Source organism: Perognathus longimembris, chromosome 8, assembly GCF_023159225.1.
Source record: "Perognathus longimembris pacificus isolate PPM17 chromosome 8, ASM2315922v1, whole genome shotgun sequence".
Classification (NCBI taxonomy): domain Eukaryota; kingdom Metazoa; phylum Chordata; class Mammalia; order Rodentia; family Heteromyidae; genus Perognathus; species Perognathus longimembris.
In genome coordinates, this window is record NC_063168.1 from 936,501 (window position 1) to 957,890 (window position 21,390).

At 39.0% G+C, this 21,390-nt stretch overlaps 1 protein-coding gene across 3 annotated transcripts in view; it reads left to right on the plus strand.

The window, feature by feature from the left end:
* The window catches only part of Tmem131 (transmembrane protein 131), a 160,583-nt gene that overhangs the window by 40,275 nt on the left and 98,918 nt on the right, over nt 1-21,390 (plus strand). For all 3 annotated transcript variants that reach the window (XM_048352290.1, XM_048352289.1, XM_048352288.1), the window contains exon 3: nt 3,990-4,030. In XM_048352290.1, the coding sequence (XP_048208247.1) occupies nt 3,990-4,030 (41 nt within the window). The remainder of the gene's footprint in view (nt 1-3,989; nt 4,031-21,390) is intronic.

Sequence of the window (21,390 nt, forward strand, 5' to 3'; positions counted from 1 at the left end):
AAAGAAAAAACCTCTTGTCTCCATTTCTTGGAGCACAGCCATGCTCATTGCAGCATTATTTAGCATAGCCAAGAAATGGAATCAGCCCAGATGCCCCTCAGTGGATGAAGTATATAGACACAATGGAATACTACTCATCCATCAGAAAGAATGATATGGTACTATTTGTAAGGAAGTAGAAAGACTTGGAAAAAATTATATTGAGGGAAGTAACCTAAAGAAACATACGTTTCATTTGTGGTAGCTAGAATGTGCCTGCAAATCTACACACAGGATGGTTAAAAACAAAAACAAAACACTGAGACATGATAAATTATACGGGTCTCTTGGCATTCATACATAGTGAGACCAAAAGAAGATATTCTTATGAGAAGAACATAAAGGCCTAATACCTTTGTGCATATGATCTTATCTACTTCCAATATGAGATTATTTGCAGAGAACCTTATGAAGTACGTTAAATTGATAAGAACCAAACTCACAACTTGAAGTAATGAAAAGCAAAGTTTACTCTTTACTCATACCCCAATTCTGGAGGAGGTGCATAATTTTACTTAGGAAAGGAATAAAGAAGCAGAGTCCAGTGTGATTATGATAAAAAAGCATTGTTTATGTAAATAGACCTGTTAAAATGAAATGCCCTTGTACAATTAACTGATACTGATAAAAAATAAAGAAGCAGTGTGATCACCAATTCGATTCCTCTTTTGAAGCATATTTACTTACAGCTGTACATAAATACCATTCATATGCCACCCAGTGTGGCTCCCTAGTACCACATGTCCTGCTATTAAGAAGCTCTAAGATGGGACAGGCCCCGTCTTACTTTAAAGCATTTAGTGCCTTGCTCACAACGGAGTCTTAACTCAGTTTTCTAATAATAAATTACCTTCAGTTGATTTTTTTTCTAAAAATACCTCATGTCTAGCAATAATAGTGTATATAGTTGTGACCACATTTAAAGTTATTAGGAATAATCTGGCCAACTCTAGCTCATATAAACTTAAAAGAAGTCAATATTAGCTATCTAATCATACTATGTATGTATGTATGTATGCATGTATGTATGTATGTATGTAGATCAGATCACCAGATTTCAAGTCTGACTGCTACCATTTGATTCTAGATTGCTAATTTGAACATTCAGAGGCCTAGTTTTCTTACCTCTAAATATAATCCTGCTGTTTTCAGTGTCTTAAAAAAGGAAGGGCAGTGCCAATTGCTATTTCAAATGAAAATATAAATTATTGTTATTTCTTTAGAAAGTCTAGCTTATACCCTGTTTTTCACAATTGGCAATATTTACGTATTGAACCAGATTTTATTGTTTGAGGTAGAGGGAAGATTGTCATGTGCATTGTGGAGTGTTTATCAGCATCACTTGATGCTAAGTAGTAGGCCCTCTCGCTTGTAACAACCAAAAATACTTCTAGCTCAGCAGTAGAGTTATTTGCCTAGCATATACAAGAATCTAGGTTGAATACCCAGCATCAGGTTTCTTTTCTTTTTAAACCTCTAGATATTGTTAAATACCTCCTGGTGGACAAAATTGCCCTAAGTTGAGAACCATTGAGTTACTGGGATAGAATTATTATTTGTGTTGTGTTCATAAATGCACTTAATATATGAGTGCATAAGTATTTTTGCAGAATCAGGTCTACTCAGTTGGAAGAATAGTCTGTTTTCTTTTCAGGTAATTCCTATTTGTAGTTGGAATGCTTTTTGACAGGTTGCTTTGAATTGATCTGGAATCTGCAGCTTACTGCTGAGTGGAGCTAATAAGAGTTCTTGTGCTGCAGATGAATGGAGTCTGAATTGGGGGTGGAGGAGTCTGTCTCTTCTGAATAGACATAGTGGAAAGACAATTTGCAGTAAGTTGGGAATTACTAAGTTCAAGCTTATCAGATTTAGTTATGTTTTTCTTGCAATAGTGTAGGATTTGTGTGGGATAAAAGATCCAAAACATATGGCCCAGGAATTATCTAGGGCCATGAGTACTCTTGGTAAACCCTATCTCTCATGTGAGTTTATGTAGTTCAGAGGAATCAGTGGTGAAATCACATGGTTATCCTGGGATTTCTTAACTTTTTTGTTTGTTTGTTTGCCCATTTTTGAAAAGTGGTACTATTTACTTAGAAAGTTTGTGTGGCTACCAGGTTGAAGGAGAGGAACACCAAGATTTTCTGCTCAAGTTCATTTTTCATTGTCATGTCTACTAGGCATCCAGGTCAGAAGACTGATGGTGAATGGAGATAAAACCTGAAGTAGATAGAGTTGTTAGGAATTAACAACTTAAGCTAGCTGAGAGTGCTTCCCTAGCAAATGATCTTCAGCACAGGAAAAACCTTAAAATATCTAAAAGTAAATTAGATCACTCAGTGGTTACAGAGAGAGAGATGGGTAGGGGTTAGCTCTGCCTGGGCCAGAGCATACATAGGGCGCGGTCAGGATGCGGATTGTCTGAGGAGATGGCGGGGGAAGTAGAAAGAGAGAGCAAGGCAGGTTTTTGTTATTGTCTAATGAAGTAACTGTCTTTTTCATGTGATTATTGGCCATTTAATTTTCTGAGTGAATTATCTTTGTTTTTTGCTTACATTTAATCATAATACGGCTTTCCCTTTTTTGTCTTTTCCTTTTCACTGTTGAATTTAAAATGTATTTATCAGGTTTTTTCACCGTAAGTTATTAATGTCGCAATCATTTGCTAGCCTTTATCCTTTTTGGTATTTGCTCTGTTTTTGTTCATATATGGATTTATTAGTTATATTGTATGGATATACCACAATCCATGTATCTGTTTACCAGCTGATAGAAATTTGGGTTATTCTGTTATTGAGCTATACGAAGCTTCGATGAACATTTGTATACAAGTCTTTGTATGAGTATATGCTTTTGTTTGTCTTGAGCAAGGATTTAAGAGTGGAGAAATTGGTTTATATAAAAGGTGCATGTTTAACTTTGTAAGAAATTGGCAAGTTTTTATTCCTAAAATGGTTTTTTATTTCATGTTCCCACCAACATAAATGTATGAGAGTTCTGTGTCTTCTATCAGTGGTGGGGAATGTCTGGCTGCATAAGGCTGAAAAATAATTTGCTTGTGATAGGACAGACACATAATGCTACTCACATTTCTCTTTGTCTTCCTGTGGCCTCTCTGCCTGTACTGATAGTTTTGTATGTCTGAAAATGGCCTGAGCTATGGCACCTGGATAACACTTACATTTTTATAATTAGTAGCCATTCTAGTGGGTTTGAAGTGGTATTATTATGACTTTGATTTGCATTTCTCTAATGATTATTGATGCTAAGCATTTTTCCATGTCTCTACTGGCTATTTGTATGTGTATATCCTTTAGACAAATACCTAATCAAGCCCTTTGCAAACTTCACTGTCTGTTTTTTTCCCCTTACTTGAATTATATGTGTTCTTTATGTATTCTAAATACTTACCTCTTATCAGTTATGTGATTTTCAAATAGTTTGACCCATTCTTTGGTGGAATGAATATAATTTTCATAATAATATATCAAAGTTAAATTTGTAGTACAAAAGCAAATTTCAGTGAGTATACATTTATCACTTAGACACAACTATTAACATTTTACCATATTTGTTTTATCTATAGATACATGTGCATACCATTTATGTTACTGAAACATTTTGATCAAAATTACAAATACTCTCACATCCCACATTGCAGAAGCTATTAGGCCACAAGGATCTTGTTTGTACACAGCTGGTAAGCGCTGAACAGTGATATAGAGCCTCACACTAAATGGTTGTAAAGGGAATCATCCTCATAGACAGGATTCATGTTTCTTGGCAAGTCATCAGTCACTTTGTTTAAAATTTGTTAAATTCTCATGCTTGAATTACATGTTACTTTGGGATCTGATAAAATCTGAAAATCCAAGTGGTATAAGGTAAAAATTCTGCATTCTTATAACTCTAGTACAAAGATCTGATTTGAGGTTTTCTTCGTCTTACAGACTGAGACAACTCTTGGACTCAGCTCATATCAACAGAAAAGGTAAGACTTACCTCCTTAGTAACACATACTTTCAGTTTCTTTTTCCTTTAGTCCTCTTCTTTCTGCACTGTTTTTTTGTTGTTTGTGTTACATAAATACCATCTCATGTATTTCTAAGTGTTGTTTATGGAAAATCAAGTTTAAATTTGTACATGATGCAGTTGTGTAACACGGTATCTTCTGTTACTGTAACAAGTACCTGAGAAAATCAACTTATAAAAGTGAAAAACATTATTTGGCTCACAGTTTGAACATTTTGGTCCATAGATGTTGGTCCCACTGTTTTGGCTCTGAATCAAGGCAGAAGGAAGAGCCTTAGGCTGAACAGAACTGGTCACCCCATCATCAAAGAGCAAAGAAAGTGAGGAAGGGGCTTAGGTCCCAGAAACCATTTCAAAGGTACCCCCCCCCCCACCCAGTGACCTAAGCACCTACAAAGGGTGTTTATTCACAACGAAAAATGCCCCTTGCCTTGTAAGAAAAGCAGCTTTGTAACTTGTCAATGACTTTTATCTCTACTTTTTATGGAATGACTGTTGCTACTCTCACTGACCAGGGGATCTGCCTGGTTTCCCCCAGAGAAGTTCAGCGCTGAGAAATCTGGTCTTGTAACAAAACAAATCTTGTAAACACAGGTTTTCTGTATTAATAGCATTTGATTTTACATCATGTACTATAAGAATATATGCATGTGGATTAGAAGATGCCCTCTCTGCTTCCCCATCACCAGATTCTTTGGTATTTTTGGTTCCTTTTCATGTCCTTTAGAACAAAAGATAAAAGTAAAATACTGGCCTGATTTCCTTGGCATTATCAGTGAAAGCCTGCAGCTGACACCCAATGGGAACAAGTGCTTTTTTAAAAAAAAAATTAAACAACCAGTCATTCCAGCAGCAGGTTATATTGAGTGTGTATTTGTGCTTGCACGAGGGCTTGAACTCAAGGCCTGGGTACTGTCCTTTAGGGTTTTTTTTGTTTTTGTTTTTGTTTTTTGCTTAAAGCTGGTGCTCGATCATTTGAGCCACAGTACTACTTCTGGCTTTTTGCTGGTGAATTGGAAAGAAGAGTCTCATAGACTTTCCTGCCTTGGCTGGCTTCAAACCATGATCTTCAGGTTTCAGCCTCCTGAGTAGACATGTGAGCCACTTATGCCTAGCTCCAGCAGCTGTTTCATGTTCACCTCAACTTTTACTGATTGCTCTCCTCTGGAACCATAGATCTAAAGGAGTTTAGATCTCAGCATCATGGTATAGTTGTAGCTCCTGTGGGCTGGCCATGTATTAGTGCATTTAGATAATTAACCTATTACAGACTTAAAAACTCAATTGCTTTACATTTCATGTTTATAGGAAAATATTCTGTCAGTATCTCTGTTCTTAGAATGAGAGAAGAGCAAATTGTCTTTAAAGACTCAAGTGGTAGACTACTTGCATAGCATTCACAAAGCCCAGGGTTTTGTCTTTAGTACCACATCTCCCAAATATCAGTAAATAATCTGATGAGGCGAGGTACATCACCGTGAAGGCAACTGTGGCAACACGAGAAGCTGTTGCCTCTTGCTTTACTACTGTAGTTCCATTTGGACTTGGCAGGAGCAGAGAAGCTCTTTCTTTTTAATAGACCTGGATACTTAAAGTACTTTGGAGAATGTCTTCAGATCAGCAGAATGTAGGCTGCATCAACAAAGAATTTTGTTTTGAGAGAAAAATGTCAAATAATCATATTACAAACAAGGCAATTAAGAGTTTACTTCTTAAAAAAAAGTTTACTTCTTTCTATGTAACAATGAAAAGCCTTCAATATTCACTGTTTTTTCTATTTTGACCCTTCCATACCTGTAATAACATAACTCCCTCTCCCTGTTGTACAATTTGCCCTTTTTTCTGATGCATTTTCTCAGTATAATGAATTCCCATACACACACACATAAAGATATAAAGTATATTTTCTCCTCTTGTTTTACTATTATTCACTATATTTGTCTGACTACCTCAAAACTTTGTGGCAGTAAAGTCAGGAATTCAGGAAGGGCACAGCAAAAATGGCTTGTCTCTGCTTCGTGAGGATCTGGAGCATCAGCCAGGGGAAGGCCAAAGCTGGGAATGACACGGTGTCTGGATGCTAGAGCCATGATCACTCACATGTTGCTGCTGGTTTGCTGGTTGGCACTTCATCTGGCTGTCTCCTGGATGCCTATTTGGAGACTTCTCTATGTAATCTTTTCACATGGGCTGTTGGGGTTTCCTGACAATACGATGTGTAGAATCCAAGAGTGATTGTTCCAAAGAACCAGTGGAAGCTGTATCTTCTTTTTGACCTACCCTTGGAAGTTGTAATGATAACCTCTGTTGCAGGCTTTTAATTACCCAGTAATGTAAGTGTTCAAGGATTTGGGGCAGGGATAGAGAGAAGAGACTGATACTGATTCAGTATTTGCTGACTCATTGTAGAATCAATACGTTTCACATTTTGTACGTATGACCAAAGCCACATCGTTGTTGGACAAACATTAGCTTCAGATTGTTATGCAGTATCCTATAAATATGGTTGTTACCTATGTTAGTCAACTGTGAGTATTCTAACAAAATACAATAGACACTACAAACATATGATCAAGTATATGATAAAGTTTTGGCCAGCTTATTTCCTGGTAAGGACTCATTTATTGGCTTTTCCTCTTCTTACCATGCCCTCACAGAAGACAGAGGAGAAGGAAGGACAATTTGACCAAGATAGAGCGTTCTTTCCTGATTTTTCTTATAAGAACAGTGATCTCATCATAAGGATCCATTCCTCATACCCTTGTCTAAAAAATTACCTTCCAAAGGCCCCGTCTCCAAATACCATCATATTGGGTGGTACCTTTAAACATACAAGCTTTGGAGAGACACAGTTCAGTTCATAGCAACATCTAAGTCTAATTTTAGCTTTTATGCCTCCTATCAGCCAATTTAAAAAAAAAAACTAAGAGCTATGTTTGTGGATTATCCCCTGCCATTTTAAAATATGTATGACATAGAAAAGCAAATACAATATCAGTATCAAGTGGCACATGATAATCAGAACATAGCCACCAATCCAATTCATTTTCGATGTGACCTCATGCTACACAGTCCAAATACTGCTAGAGCTCTCATTTAAACAATAACTTTAATGAAAATATATATGTAAAATATGTGTACTTTTATAAGAACAAACAATGTTATCTTTTTGTGTTAAAATTATTCTGTGTAAGGTGAACAAATGCAGCAGTAGTACTCAGTAGACACTATTGGGTGGGGATGGAAGTAGGGAAGAAAGGAAGGGGTGACATCCAAAAAGACCTATGAAATGGTAACTCCACTGTACATTGCCTTAATATTAACAATAAATTTTTAAAGGAAAAAAATTATTCTGTGTAGCTATCAGTTTGGATTTGAGTTTGAAAATTGATGAAGATGAAGACTATTATATAAGGTGGTTCTAATTGCAAAAGACCCTAAGGGAGTATCTTGTTGAGCCCTTTATTAGGCATATTAAAGGGATGAGACTTAAAAATCAACAGACTTTTTAAAATTTAATTTTCTCTTTATTGAAAAGGTGATGAGCACGCGTGTTAGAGTTACATGAGTAAGGTAATGATTACATTTGTTTTTAAACAACGTTACCCCATCCTTCATTTTCTCCTGCTTACCCCTCCCTACCCCCCTACCCACAAGCTGTAAAGTTGATATCCAACCTAGTGTCAAGTGAGTGTCATTGTTGCATTAGTTCGTCCTTTGACCTCCTGTTTTCTGTGATACAATCAACAGATTCTTATTCAATAAGAATTCATTGTCTTCTGCCTGATAGTCCAGTGTTTTAATATCTGCACAGTCTCATATTAAGTGTGGAATCTCCTGATATTTACTACATTTTCTTCACGAACTGGTATTTGTAAAACAGAATATATTATAAATAAATAAGAAGTGGAGGGGAATTGACAGCTGAGCAGCACAGTGATTGGAGCAGGTAGTTGTGGGAGCATTGGCAGAGTGCCCTGTGGCCACCCACACCACCAAGGCCCCTTCAGCTTTTGCTCTTTGCACTTCTGGGCCTGGGCCACCACTGTTGCTTCTTGTCTTCTGAACCTCAGGAGCCCTGCAGTTGCCCCATTGGCAGTTAGTTTTTTCTCTGGCCTCCAAATCCCTGCTTTTGAGTTTCTTTGGGGAGGGGCCAGTGGGGCTCCAATGAGGAAGACCTGGGTAGATAGGAAAGTCCCCCACTGAGCCTGCTGTGACAATGACCTAGGAGCAGCACTTATGAAGCCAAGAGCTAGCTTCCCTGAGCAGCCCACTGTAGCCAGCTTGTGCTGAGCTTTGTGGCACAGACCGCCAGGAAGTCGTCTTGAGGACTTCTGGTCCTCAGCAGCCATCACATCTTCTGTTTGTGGAAGAGAAAGAGAATCTAATGAGTCATGGCATCAGAAGAAGCCTCCCTCAAGGCACTAGAGAGTGATGACAGAATTTTTTAGGATTGTAGGACCAGTGAAAGAAAATGTGAGATAGAAGAACTTCTTAATTTCGCCCCATCAAGTAGGAGCCTGGAAATTCTGCCTCTATTTTCTCTCTAGCACTAGGAATGACTATGTCATGATGTACACTTTGATGGTTTGTAGGAGGCAACTGTGTTTTTTTGGTGGGAGAATTATTTAGAGAGGTTTGTAAAGAGATTTGAATACTGGGTATAGGAAAATTTCTTTTAAATTTCCAGGTGACTTGCTAAATGACCTGTTGCAAAGTCCTAGCTCAGCCAAAATTAAGAATCAACCTATTCCTATCCTTGATGAAGAGGTGAGTATATCTGTTTCCTTGCCTTGAATTGTCTGGCCCATCTGTTCAACTGGATTCCTCTGTCTGCCTGCATCACTTTGTCCCTCTTCATCAACATTTTTTACTTATCACACTTTGGCTGTGACATACAGGTCAGAAAGATGGCATCTGTGAATGGCAGTAGCCAGAACTATGTCTTGAGACGGGAGTGCAGCCAGCTTGGACTACAGGCCATGTTCTTCTTCAATGGACTCATGTTCAAGAACTTCATGCCTATAGAATTTGAGAAGTATTTGCTACATATGTTCCAGCAGACCTTTTCCACTTGCAGAAGATCACCAGGGATAGCAATGCACAGATGGTGAAGAGCAGGCTAGAAGAGCTTGAGAAAGCCTACTCATGAAGTTTACTTCTCTTGTTTGGATATCTGGACAGTCATTTTGGACTATCCAGCAAGCAAAAGGAAAAAGCAGTTCTCAATGGATCCAAGAGCAAGAACTACAGCAGACACCACAGCTCAATTCTAAGATTTGAAAGCTGCTAATTTTGAACTGTTTCTGTAGTTAGAGGTCAACCTAAAGAGGAGGATTTGAGAACAGCCCCTGGGCTCCCAAGGGGTGGGGGAAGGCAGTGGGGCCCAAAGGGCAGAGAGCAGAAGATCAACCATATGCAGGGCATTCAGGAAGTCAGCTGTTGCAGGGCCTTGAGCACTTGAGTCCTATGTGGCCCCATGCAGAAGGAAGAATCCCAGGAAATGGTCATTGGCCCGAGCGACTAAACCAGGCAGTGGCAGGATTCTCTCAAAGGTCCGCAAGACTGTGCAATTTGACTTGAGTCCCCCAAAAGCTACTGAACCTCCTGCTGCCAGGTATAAATGGACAGCAGAGAATACTCAACTGCTCCAGGCCGTTTATGGTAAAACAATGCAGCATGTCCTCAATGCCTGTTACCTTGAATATACAAAGTGTTACACTTTTAAATATCCTATTAACAAGAAACAAACAAGAAACTGTGAGCTCTCAAAGAGTTGAGGGCAAAGTTGTTTGAAATACCACCACAAAGGCTGCTTCATCAAGAGATGATGTTAAATTAGGAAGGTCCTTAAAATCTCGAGGAAGTTAAGGTTTGACCTGATCCCAAAGAGCAGAAAATCCAGCCCTTAATATCTGTCTGCTAGAGATGCAGCCAAGGAATTTAAGTGGTCTAAGGCTAACTCTCCCCCCAATATTGTACACAAGCCTCAAACCTCCCAAGAAGCAAAGGGAAAAACCACTAGACCCCAGGCTGCCATAGGAAACTAAGAGCCCCCAGTTAACTGAGGTTGTATTCATTGAAAACGAGTCTGCTGCAACTAATTGAGCAGAGGACACTGAACTGGATGAGGCCATAAACAGCACCAAGATCATGGATCAAACTGTTAGCCTCCCACAAGTAGCTGTCCAACCCACTGGGCTCCTACCTGCTATGGCCAATTCCTCCCAAGAGATTAAGCTTGGGAGGCCCTCAATAGGCATTAAAAAAAAAAAAAATGTTTGCCTCATTGTAAATCCTCAGAGCCAAACCACTGGACTTTTGCCAAGGGTACTGTGAAAACCAAAGAAGCTAAACCCCTTATGATGATTCAACAACAAAAATAGTGCAATGGACACTTCTGCCTACCAGAGTTAATCCAGCAGAATTTAAATGGCAAGAATTAAAATTTAAATGTCCCTGCTAACAGCAGGCTGAAGGCCATTTGTGATCTTGGAAATATTAGTCGTACTCATCCCCAAGTGGAGAAACTGCAAGATCTTCCTTACTAAACCTGTGGAGGTAAATATCCAAGGCCTCCCTCTTAGCTGTCAACTAAGGTCAGCAAACAATCTATGTGAATACGTGGATTCCAAGGACATCCTTCCAGAGTGTCCCAGAAGTTAGACACAATCACCAAATGTGAGAGACAAAAATAAATGCTGCAAACAACAAAAACTGCCCAGATGAAAGACAACTTAGTCAGAAAGACAATGGAGGGACCAAGGAAAGGTATCTTGTCTATTCAAGAAAAATTCAAATCTGTCAAGAACAGCTGCAACAAAATAGGAAGCAGCTACATGAAGAAACCATTATGGGCATAATATATCCTTTCTAGAACATTCAGCCATAAGTGATGAGCTTTATAAAAAAATATCCGATGGGCTGGGGATATGGCCTAGTGGCAAGAGTGCCTGCCTCATATACATGAGGCCCTGGGTTCGATTCCCCAGCACCACATATACAGAAAACGGCCAGAAGTGGCGCTGTGGCTCAAGTGGCAGAGTGCTAGCCTTGAGTAAAAAGAAGCCAGGGACAGTGCTCAGGCCCTGAGTCCAAGCCCCAGGACTGGCAAAAAAAAAAAAAAAAAAAAAAAAATATCCGATGAACCACCAAAAGAAATTTTTTAAGAATGTAGAAAGATTAAAGAAGTCTCCATCAAGCAATATGAAGCCAGCTACAGACCTTAAAGAACAACTCTTGATGAGCCAGTGATCAAAACCTCCTTACAGGAGTCGCAGGGTGAGAAAGCCGACATTGGTACAGTTGCTAAGGAACAGACTGTATGAAAGCCAGTTTCTTTAATAGAACATATCTACAGGCAAAAGTGAATGAATTAGACACTGTCCACCTTAGAGATGACACAAGAGAAACCACTTGGATTGTCAGGGTATGGGGGAATTGTTATGAAGGCTCTGATATCAACATAGACAAGGGAAAACAAACACAAAAGCCAATTTTTCTAGCCAGAAGCTAAATAGAAAAACCTAAAGTAGAAATTGGAGAAACAAAATAACAACAAAAAGAAATATTAATGAGGAGGAACTAGGCTGAAAACAGATATGAGCATAACAGTAGTCAGTACCCCAAAGATGCTCCAAGTACCACACAGAACCACCCAAAAGATACCATGAGTGAATCCAAAGTATTTCCTGCAACTACTCATAATTCAGAACCGGAACACTTGCATAAATTGCTCTAAGGAAGTCTTTTGATTTGCAGATTACAGATAATTTCTGCCATAGATCATTATTTTGGTTTTTTTTAACTTCTTTTTAGCTATAGGACACTAATTTTATTTTCATAGAGCACTAGTGACGTGCTTAGAATCTTCGTAGATTGTGATTGACATCTTAGCAGATGGAAAATTCTAGAATTGTTTCCCCCCCCCCCCCCCCCCCCCCAGAGCTGAGGACCTTGCGCTCACCAGGCAGGCAGCTCTTCCGCTGAGCTAAATCCCCAGCCATGAGAATTGTTTTTATTTGAAGTTTTTCCTCACAATTTCTGGGACTCATAAAGTTGATTCTACCACCCCATACCCAAAGCATTGACGGCACATTGGTTCATACTGCTGGGTTGGGGTTCTCCAGTCATTTGTGAGGCTGTGAACCCTGGCTTGGGAGTGTGACTCAGTGCTTGACCAGTGCTCCTGAATGGAAAGATATGGTTGATTTTGTGCGTTCCAGAGTTATGTGATGAAAAACTTCAAATAAATACTCCTATATGTTGTGTGTGTGTATACACACACAATTAAGCTAGCAACAGTTCAGTGTGACTTCAGTTCAGCATTTTTAGTGATTATATGTTTGTGTATACATACATATAGTATGAGAAACTGTAAACAATGAAAAATTTTAAAATAATTTTCTAGAATTTTGTCTTTCATTTGAAATTACTTCATATAAAATTAGATGAAAGATACCATTCTCCTTCAGGGTGGTTTAGTTTTAGCATTAATATTTTTTTCATATGTACTGTTATGCTTCCAAGAATTTTTAGGGGCTACAAAATTTTCAAAGTAATTTTTCCTTATGATTTTGGGGAAAAATGGACTCATACTGAATTCTTGTTCAGTGCAGTTTTAAATATTCACATTTACATTCTTTGGGAATGTGTGCTGTTGTTAAAAGGTATATTAATAAAAATAACTAAAATCCTTTAAAAAGTAGAGGAGAAAGGGTATAAAGGAGAAGTAGGGAAAACACTTGGGGCATGGGAAGAGTTGTCATGACTGAGAACTTGATAGGCCATTAATAGCGTGTATTAAAGACATGACAAGATGCAATTCACTTTGCAAAAGAAACCAGTGTGTTTGAAGAGGCTATTATAATCATGTTGTAAGCCTCAAGGGGTCGCGAGGTTCTTAAAGCGCACGTACTCTATAGGATGCCTGTCATTATCAAAACAGTGCACAAGCCAAGGTAAAAGTAGGGGATTCTGACACCAGAATTTGTCTCTTCATTCCTGGATTGTACAGTTTCCACTAGTCTCTTCTTTTGGGCACCCCTGCACATTAGAGATGGCTGAGATAGCTGTTTTTTGTTTTTTGTTTTTGGACCTATGGCATTTCTGCATGAGTCTCATTTCCCATGCACCCCCCCCCCGCTTCCCCCTCCCCCCCACCCCCCTCCCCCGGTATAATCTACATGCTGTCCTCTGGCTCTTCAGGAAAGCAATAGGTTCAGCCTTAGCCCAGCTCATACTGCTTGTCCATGATACCTGAAGCCTACCTTAAACTTAACATATGAGGGAGTATATATTGGAACACTTAATCACATGACTCTGTAGGTAGTGGATTGGATGCACTGATATTGGGCTCTGCCTAATATTTGGTTCACCTGTGCTTTGGGGATAAAAACCAAGCTCTAAGAGCTTCTGGGACATTGTGCAAAGGAAGGAGCTGCTGCTTTCACAGACTCAGAAGCGAGGGGAGTAAAAACCATGAAAAATAAAGGCAGTATACTTTTTTTTTAACTTCTGTCTTTGAGCTTACCCTTTCATGTGTGTGCACATGTGTTTGTACAGGAGCGTGCGCGCACACACACACACACACAGGTCCTGGGACTTGAACTCAGGGCTTTGGTGCTGCCCCTAAGCTTTTGTGCTCAAGGCTGGTGTTCTACCACTTGAGCCACAGCTCCACTGAAATATTTGGTGCCTAATTGGAAGTAAGTCTCACAGACTTTCCTGCTTAGGCTGACTTTGAATGACAATCTTCAGATCTCAGCTGCCTGAGTAGCTAGGATTACAGGTGTGAGCCATTAATGCCTGCCTTGACTTTTCTAATTTTTTAAAAATAGATTTAGCGAGTACAGTTAAATATTTTCTTTTGAAAAGTACAGGCTCCATAGTATGATAGAGGATGTGTGCATACAGAATTCCATCTATTCATTTGAGCTAAGAGATAAGATACTATAATGGATACTAGTTCTAGTTTAATGTCTTGTGACATGAAGCCAACTTTTGTGCATGGTGTCACCATTACTGGATGATTAGGAATTAGGACACTTGATTTCTGTTCTTACCACTGTGTAGTGTTAAGAGAAAATCTCTGACCTTTATAGCAAAAACTATTTTTAAAAATTGAAGAAAGAAATAGACAACATTAAGAAGTGGAAAGTCCTTCCATGTTCATGGATAGGTAGAATTAGTGTTGTGAAAATGTCCATATTGCCAAAAATGATCTACAAATTTAACTCAGTCCCCATCAAAATCTCAATGATGTTATTTACCTAGATAGAGAAAACAATCTAAAAACTCTTACGGAGCAACAAAAAAACCTCGAATAGCCAAAGCAATTCTAGGCAAAAGGTAAAAAAGAAAAAAGCAATGCCAGTAGTATGACATCCCAAATCTCAAGCTCTATTACAGAGCTGAAATAACAGCAATAGCTTGGTATTGGTACAAAAATAGGCCCAAAAATCAATAGAACAGACTAGAGACCTGGAACTAAAATCATATACTTACAGTTGTTATCTCATATTTTATATTTGATAAGGGAGCCAAAGATACGTAGTGGAAAAAAAGATAGCTTCAATAATTGGTATTCGGAAAACTGGACATCCATATGCAGAAACCTAAAAGTGGATCCCTGTTTGTCACCATGTACTAATATCAACTCAAAGTAGATCAAAGACCTCAATGTCAGCCCAGAAACTGAAATTACTGCAAAGAGGGGTAGGAGAAATGCTAGAAGTCATAGGAATAGGCAGAAACTTCTTGAAAAGAGTCCTAGGGGCATGACAGATAGGAGAGAGACTTGACAAATGGGGTTACATCAAAATAAAAAGTTTCTGCACAGCAAAGGACATAGTTATTAAACTAGAAAGACAGTCAACAGCCTGGCAGAAGATCTTTACCAGCAATACATCAGACAAAGGCCTATTATCCAAAATATACAAGGAACTCAAGAAAGTAACCCCTCCCAGAGCGAATACACCAATCACTAAATGGGCAAAGGAGCTAAGGAGAGGCTTCTTAGAATAAGAGGTAAGAATGCAAAGAAACACATGAGAAGATGCTTATCATCTTTGGCCATAAAAGAAATGCAAATCAAAACAGTTAGATTGGCCAACATTGTGAATTTAAACAATAAACATTGGTGGGGATGTGGGGAGAAAGGAACCCTGTTGCACTGTTGGTGGGAATATAAGCTAGTACAACCACTCTGGACAGTAGTCTGAAGGCTCCTCAAAAATCTAACCATAGATCGTCCCTACGACCCAGCCTTACCACTCCTGGGCATCTACCCAGAACATCACAAGCCAGGATACCATAAAGACACTTGCACATCCATGTTCACTGCTGCACTGTTCATAAGAGCCAAGTTGTACACACAGCCCAGATGCCCTACAGTCGATGAGTGGATAAAAAAAAAATGTGGCATCTATTAACAGTGGAATTTTACACAGCTATTAGAATACATAGAATACCATAGATTGAGTCTTAACTATGTTGCCACTTGCAAGGAAATGGATGGACCTAGAACAAATCATCTTAATTGAGGCAACCCAAATTCAGAGAGACCAATGACACATGTTTTCTCTCATACGTGGAATCTAGAGCTAAAATACATGATAAATTATATAGATCTCTAGGTGCCAACACAGTGAGACCAAAGGAGGATATTCTTAGGAGAGGTACACAAAGGCACGATACCTGTGTACACCTGGTCATATAAAACATCAAAATGAGCTGCAGGAAGTGAAAATGAGGTTTTTTTCCTTTCTTGCAGCGTTTTCTTTTTGTCTTGTTTTTTCATTTATCTGTCTTTGAGGGGGCATGGGAGGCACAGAAATGAGGGACAATGAGTGAATAAATTTGGCAGTGCTATGCAGTGGACAGTAAGTTGAAAATGAGCTATACGACTTGTGGGTGGGGATGGGAAGAGAAAACTGGGAGAGACTGAAGGAGAGGGTGACCTTGTCCAAATAGAAATGTATGCATTACCTGACTTACATAGCTGTAACACCTTTGTACATCACCTTTCTAATAACAATAAAGGTATTTATTTTAAAAAGGAAAAGAAAAGGGCTCTGGGCCTGATTTTATTTGCTAACTGAGAAAGAGTACTTCTCTGCATACTATGTGTATAATAGAAGGGTATTCAATTCTATAAGGTTATTTTGAGGGTCAAATTAGAAAATTCATTTGGTTTTCAGTAGCTTGCAGATGTTAAAACATTACGTGAGTATAAAGTGTGGGTATTTGCTAATTTGTTTGTAATGCTCATTATATATTCCTGTGTAATAAATTACCTCCAAATATTATTTCCCATTTTCTGTCAGGAAATAAAGAGTGGCTTAGCTGCATATTTGGCCCAAGCTGTCTCATGAAGTTGTAGTCAGGATAACATCTGAAGAGAGCCAACTAAAAGCCTCGTCTGTAAGGTTCTCTGCCATGTTGGCTCTTTCACATAATGGCTGCTAAACAACAAAAGTCTTCCTTGTTGGCTGATGTCAAAACGCCTTGCTTTACATGTAGAGCTCTCCATAGAGCCACTTAGCTGTTTCTATGACGTGGCAGCTGGTGTCCCCCAGAGCAGGTGACCCAGAAGGAAGAACTATGGGGAAACCACAAAGCCTCCTGCAGTTGGTCTTAGAAGTCACATGCCATCATTTCCACTGTATTCTATTTATAAGAAGTAAGTCATATCTAAGGAAGGGGGAGTTAAATCCTATCTCTTAAAGAAAGTATCATAATTTCCAGTTATATTTCAAAACTGCTACAGGGTTGATTGGCAACATAGCTAAGACTCCTTCTATGGTACAGCTTGTATTGTAATGGAGAAAATAGACGATAGGTAGTAAATAAATAAAATAGCAACTAGAGCGGTGTAGGACAGAGAAGCTTTCAGGGAAGGCCTTTGTGAGCTGATGCATATAAGCTTATCATATGAAAATCTTAGGGAAGAGCATTTCAGACATAGGAACAACTAGTATAAAGTCTTAAATTGAGACCAGTGTTGATACTATCATTATAAGAGCTGGAAATTTTGGTATATATGGCCCACAAAGTATTCCTAGGCCAAAAGTCGTGGGTTGGGGAATATATTTTATTTGGGTTTGAAGTTGGGGATTTTAGGGAATGTTTTTAGGGGTATTTTGTTTTGGTGCCAATCCTGGGGCTTGAACCCAGGGCCTGGGTGCCATTCCTGGGCTTCTTTTGCTCAAAGCCAATGCTCTACCACTAGAACCACAGTGCAGCCCTGGCTTTTGGTATTTATTGGAGGTAAGAGTCTAAGGCGTACCTGCCCAGGCTGGCTTTGAACCACAATCTTCAGATCTCAGCCTCCTGAGTAGCTAGGATAACAGGCTGAGCCACCAGCACCTGGCGGGTTTTTAGGTTTTTTTCAGGCAGGGCTCTGCTGTGAAGTTCAGGCATGTCTCCTATGTGCTGGGATTGTAGGCATGTGCCACCACACCGTCTCTTGGAAATATTTCTTAAAATGGCTAAGATTCCTTACAATTTGACTTAATTTGATAATTTTCTTATTATTAAAGACAACCATTTCAGTTGCCTATGGCAACTTGTAATCATGTAAAAGATTGTAAGCATTGTAGTTGTAAGATTGTAGTTTGATCCAGAACTTTCCATCTTTTTTTATTTAAATCTTACTGTAAAGGTGATGTACAGAGGGTTACAGTTACATAAACAAGGTAATGAGTACATTTCCTTTTGAACAGTGTTACCCACTCGAACTTGCCATTTTCTTAATGACAGATGAAACCACCTAACAGTTGCAGTTGACTGATGTTTTACATTTTGTGAAAAAGCTTAAGTTTATTTTTCAAGATTTCTTTTGAGTTTCTATTCATTTGTGTGTTTTTTTCTGTAGCATGCCCCCTCCCCCAACACGAGTGACATGTGGGAAAAGAAATGGTAATTCTTCCATAATTTTTGTGTGTATGTGTGCCAGTCCTGGGGTTTGAACTCAGAGCCTGGGTTCTATCCCTGAGCTGTTGTGCTCAAGGCTAGCCTTCTACTACTTGAGCCACAGCTCCACATCTGGCTCTCTAGTGGTTAATTGGAGATGAGAGTCTCATGGACTTCCCTGCCCGGGCTGATCTGAAACCATGATCCCCAGATCTGAGCCCCGTGATGAGCTGGGATTACAGGCCGAGCCCCTGGCTCTCAGCCTACCCATAATCCTTAAAAGTCAGTGTAGCAAGCTGATGTTAGGTAGGACAACTTACTTTAAAATGACTTCCTCTGTAACAGATTGGTATATTGTTACGGTTACTGGTATGTTGCTATTGCTGTTGGTAAACTTCTTTAAGTAAACTAGTATTTTTCAAAAAAAATTTGCTTTAAAATGAGCATGAGGAGAAATGGAGCTTGTCAGTGAGACATGCTCTAGTAAACTGGTCAGAATTAACAGGCACAACCAACCTCTGGGTGTTGCTCAAAGGACTTGACTAACCAGGTAACATTTCCTCACTAAAATCTACCTAAACCTGATAAGAACAGTGCAGGCCATAGTATTCAAGCTCCGGGACTGCTCCTGTCATCCCCACCTGTTTTCAGAGGGCTTGGCAGCTGAGCAGGAGTTCCCATCTCCTCCTGCTGTCAGTGAAGAGCTGTTCTAGGTGGGTTTGGCAGCCAAAAACCTAGGCAGATGCCCTTTTTCATCCTACCCATGCTACAAAGGCTTGAGTGGCTAGTGGCATGGCAGCAAAGGGTGTTTCATCCCCACAAGAAACAGAACACGGGGCTGGGAAAATGGCCTGGTGGCAAGAGCGCTTGCCTTGTATACATGAAGTCCTGGGTTCAATTCCCCAGCACCACATATACAGAAAATGGCCAGAAGTGGCCCCTGTGGCTCAAGTGGCAGAGTGCTAGCCTTGAGCAAAAAGAAGCCAGGGACAGTGCTCAGGCCCTGAGTCCAAGCCCCAGGACTGGCAAAAAAAAAGAAACAGAACACATCTATTCTGCATTTTTCAGTGACATACAGGAAGATATAAACATAATGAAGAAAGATGATTAATATAAAAAGGACCAAATGAAACCTTAGGAGATGAAAAATACTGTTTGGGGGAGGAAAATGTCACTGAATAAGTTAACAACTTAGACATTTGAGAAAGAGGGAAAAAGATCTGTGAATTCAAATGCATAGTAATAGAAGTAATCCAAACTAAAGGTGGGACGGAGGGAATGAGTAGAAAAAGAATGAACCAACCCTGTTACAATAGTAAACAATCTTAACATAGGTGTAATGACGCTCCCAGGGACAAGGGAACGGTCAAAAGTGTTTTGATACATCCAAAACAAGAATAACACAAAACCATACTCAGCCACAAAATATTCAAATTCATGAAAAACAGTGATAATTGTAGCCAAGGAGAGAATTACATAAAATGACTACTAGTTTTTCATCTGACCCAAATAAACACTAAAAATCAATAAATGACATCTTTAAACTATCAGAAGGAAAAATTGCCAATCTAGAAAGCTATACCCAACAGAAATATTCTTGGATAAAGCTAGAACATTTGTGGCTAGCAGACATGGATTTAAAAAAAGGTGGATAAATTGTTATAGGTAAAAACTCTAACAAAAGAATGAAGACCACCAAAAAGATAAAAATGTAATAATAAATAAAAGGAAATTTTTATGATTAAAAATTTAAATAAGTTTCAAATGTATATGGAAATGATAAGTACCTTGAATCATATAAACAAGTTTTGACAAGAATAAACAAATTGGAGGATGCTCTTAAGCCACTTGTTTTGAAGACCTAGTTTAGATAAGGCAAAATAATTTTTATCCTTAACTTGGACATACATCAAAATTAACTTAAAATGGAACATAATAGGCCTAATTTTAAAATTGAAAGCATTAAATTCTTTGAATAAAATGTTAGGTTACTTAGTGGAATTATTTGTAACCTGAATGAACTTGTCTCAAGATACCAAAGCATACATCATAAAAGAAAATGATAAATTGAGTGTTGTCTAAATTAAAAACTTCTGTTCTCCAAGATAATCATTAGTAATAAGAAAAGCAAGGGACAGGGGAAAATATATGTTAGGCTATCTCATATTGACAGTAAATAAATGAGCAGCTCTTTAACATTATTAGTTATTAGAGAAATGCAACATTAAAATGAAAATGTAAGGAATCAGGCATGCATACCTGTAATTCCAGCATTTATGAGGCTGAGGTGCGGAGATGTGAAGTTGAGGCCAGTCTGGGTTACACAGTGAGACTTCTTATCCCAAAAAAGTAGAACAAACTAAAATGTATTACAGGAGAACATACATTATCTTCTCGCTGACTTCTCTTAAGTCATTCTTTATTAACTGTCTCTGTAGTAGAAGTCACATTTGGAACCACTCTTAAGTGTTTGGTGACTGTGACAATCTCAGTGATGAGGTTCCCACCTGCACTTGTTTGTAGTTAGTGCTTGTTTGTGAACGGACATTGGCAGCTTCAGAGTTGACACCCTGTACTTCTTGTACTTCCACAAACACTAGGTATTTCACATTCAGGTAGAACCACAAACCATTCTTTCAGGAGATACTGTTATGGTAGTAGTTGACCCTGTGAAAACATGAATTCCTAGAACCCTGAGAAAGTCCTGTTTGTTTCATTTGGGAGTTGCTTGCTAACCAGAGTTACCATATTCAACCTGCCAGTCAGCCAAACAGCGTAGACCGTTTTCCAAAGGACTTGTATCTGTATCTCTAGTTATTCCTTAATTTGGAGCCAGAAAGTAGTCTTCAATCATTTTTGGGTTCCCAAATAATTAACATTTTAGTACCTTTTTCGCTGTCCCTCACCTGCTGATCCCCCCCGCCCCAGACCTCATGCCCTATCATCCGTATCATTTTTTATCTATATTCTGCCAGTGAGTGAAAACATGAAATATTTACCTTTTTGAGCTTGGCTTTTCTTGTTGTTGGTTTTTTGGGGTTTTTTGTTTGTTTGTTTTTGGCCAGTCCTGGGGCTTGAACTCAGTGCCTGAGCACTGTACGTGGCTTCTTTTTGCTCAAGGCTAGCACTCTACCACTTGAGCCACAGCTTTTTCTATGTGGTGCTGAGGAATTGAACCCAGGGCCTCATGTGTACGAGGCAAGCACTCTATCACTAGGCCATATTCCCATCCCCTTGGCTTTTCTTAATCCATTTGATGATCTCCATTTTCCTGCAGACATTGAAATTTCATTCTTCTTGATGTTGCACAAGCCCCCACTGACATGTTTGCCACATTTTATCTGCCCGTCAGTTGTTGGGCACTTAGGCTGCTTCTAGAGCATGGCTATTGTGACTAGTGGTATG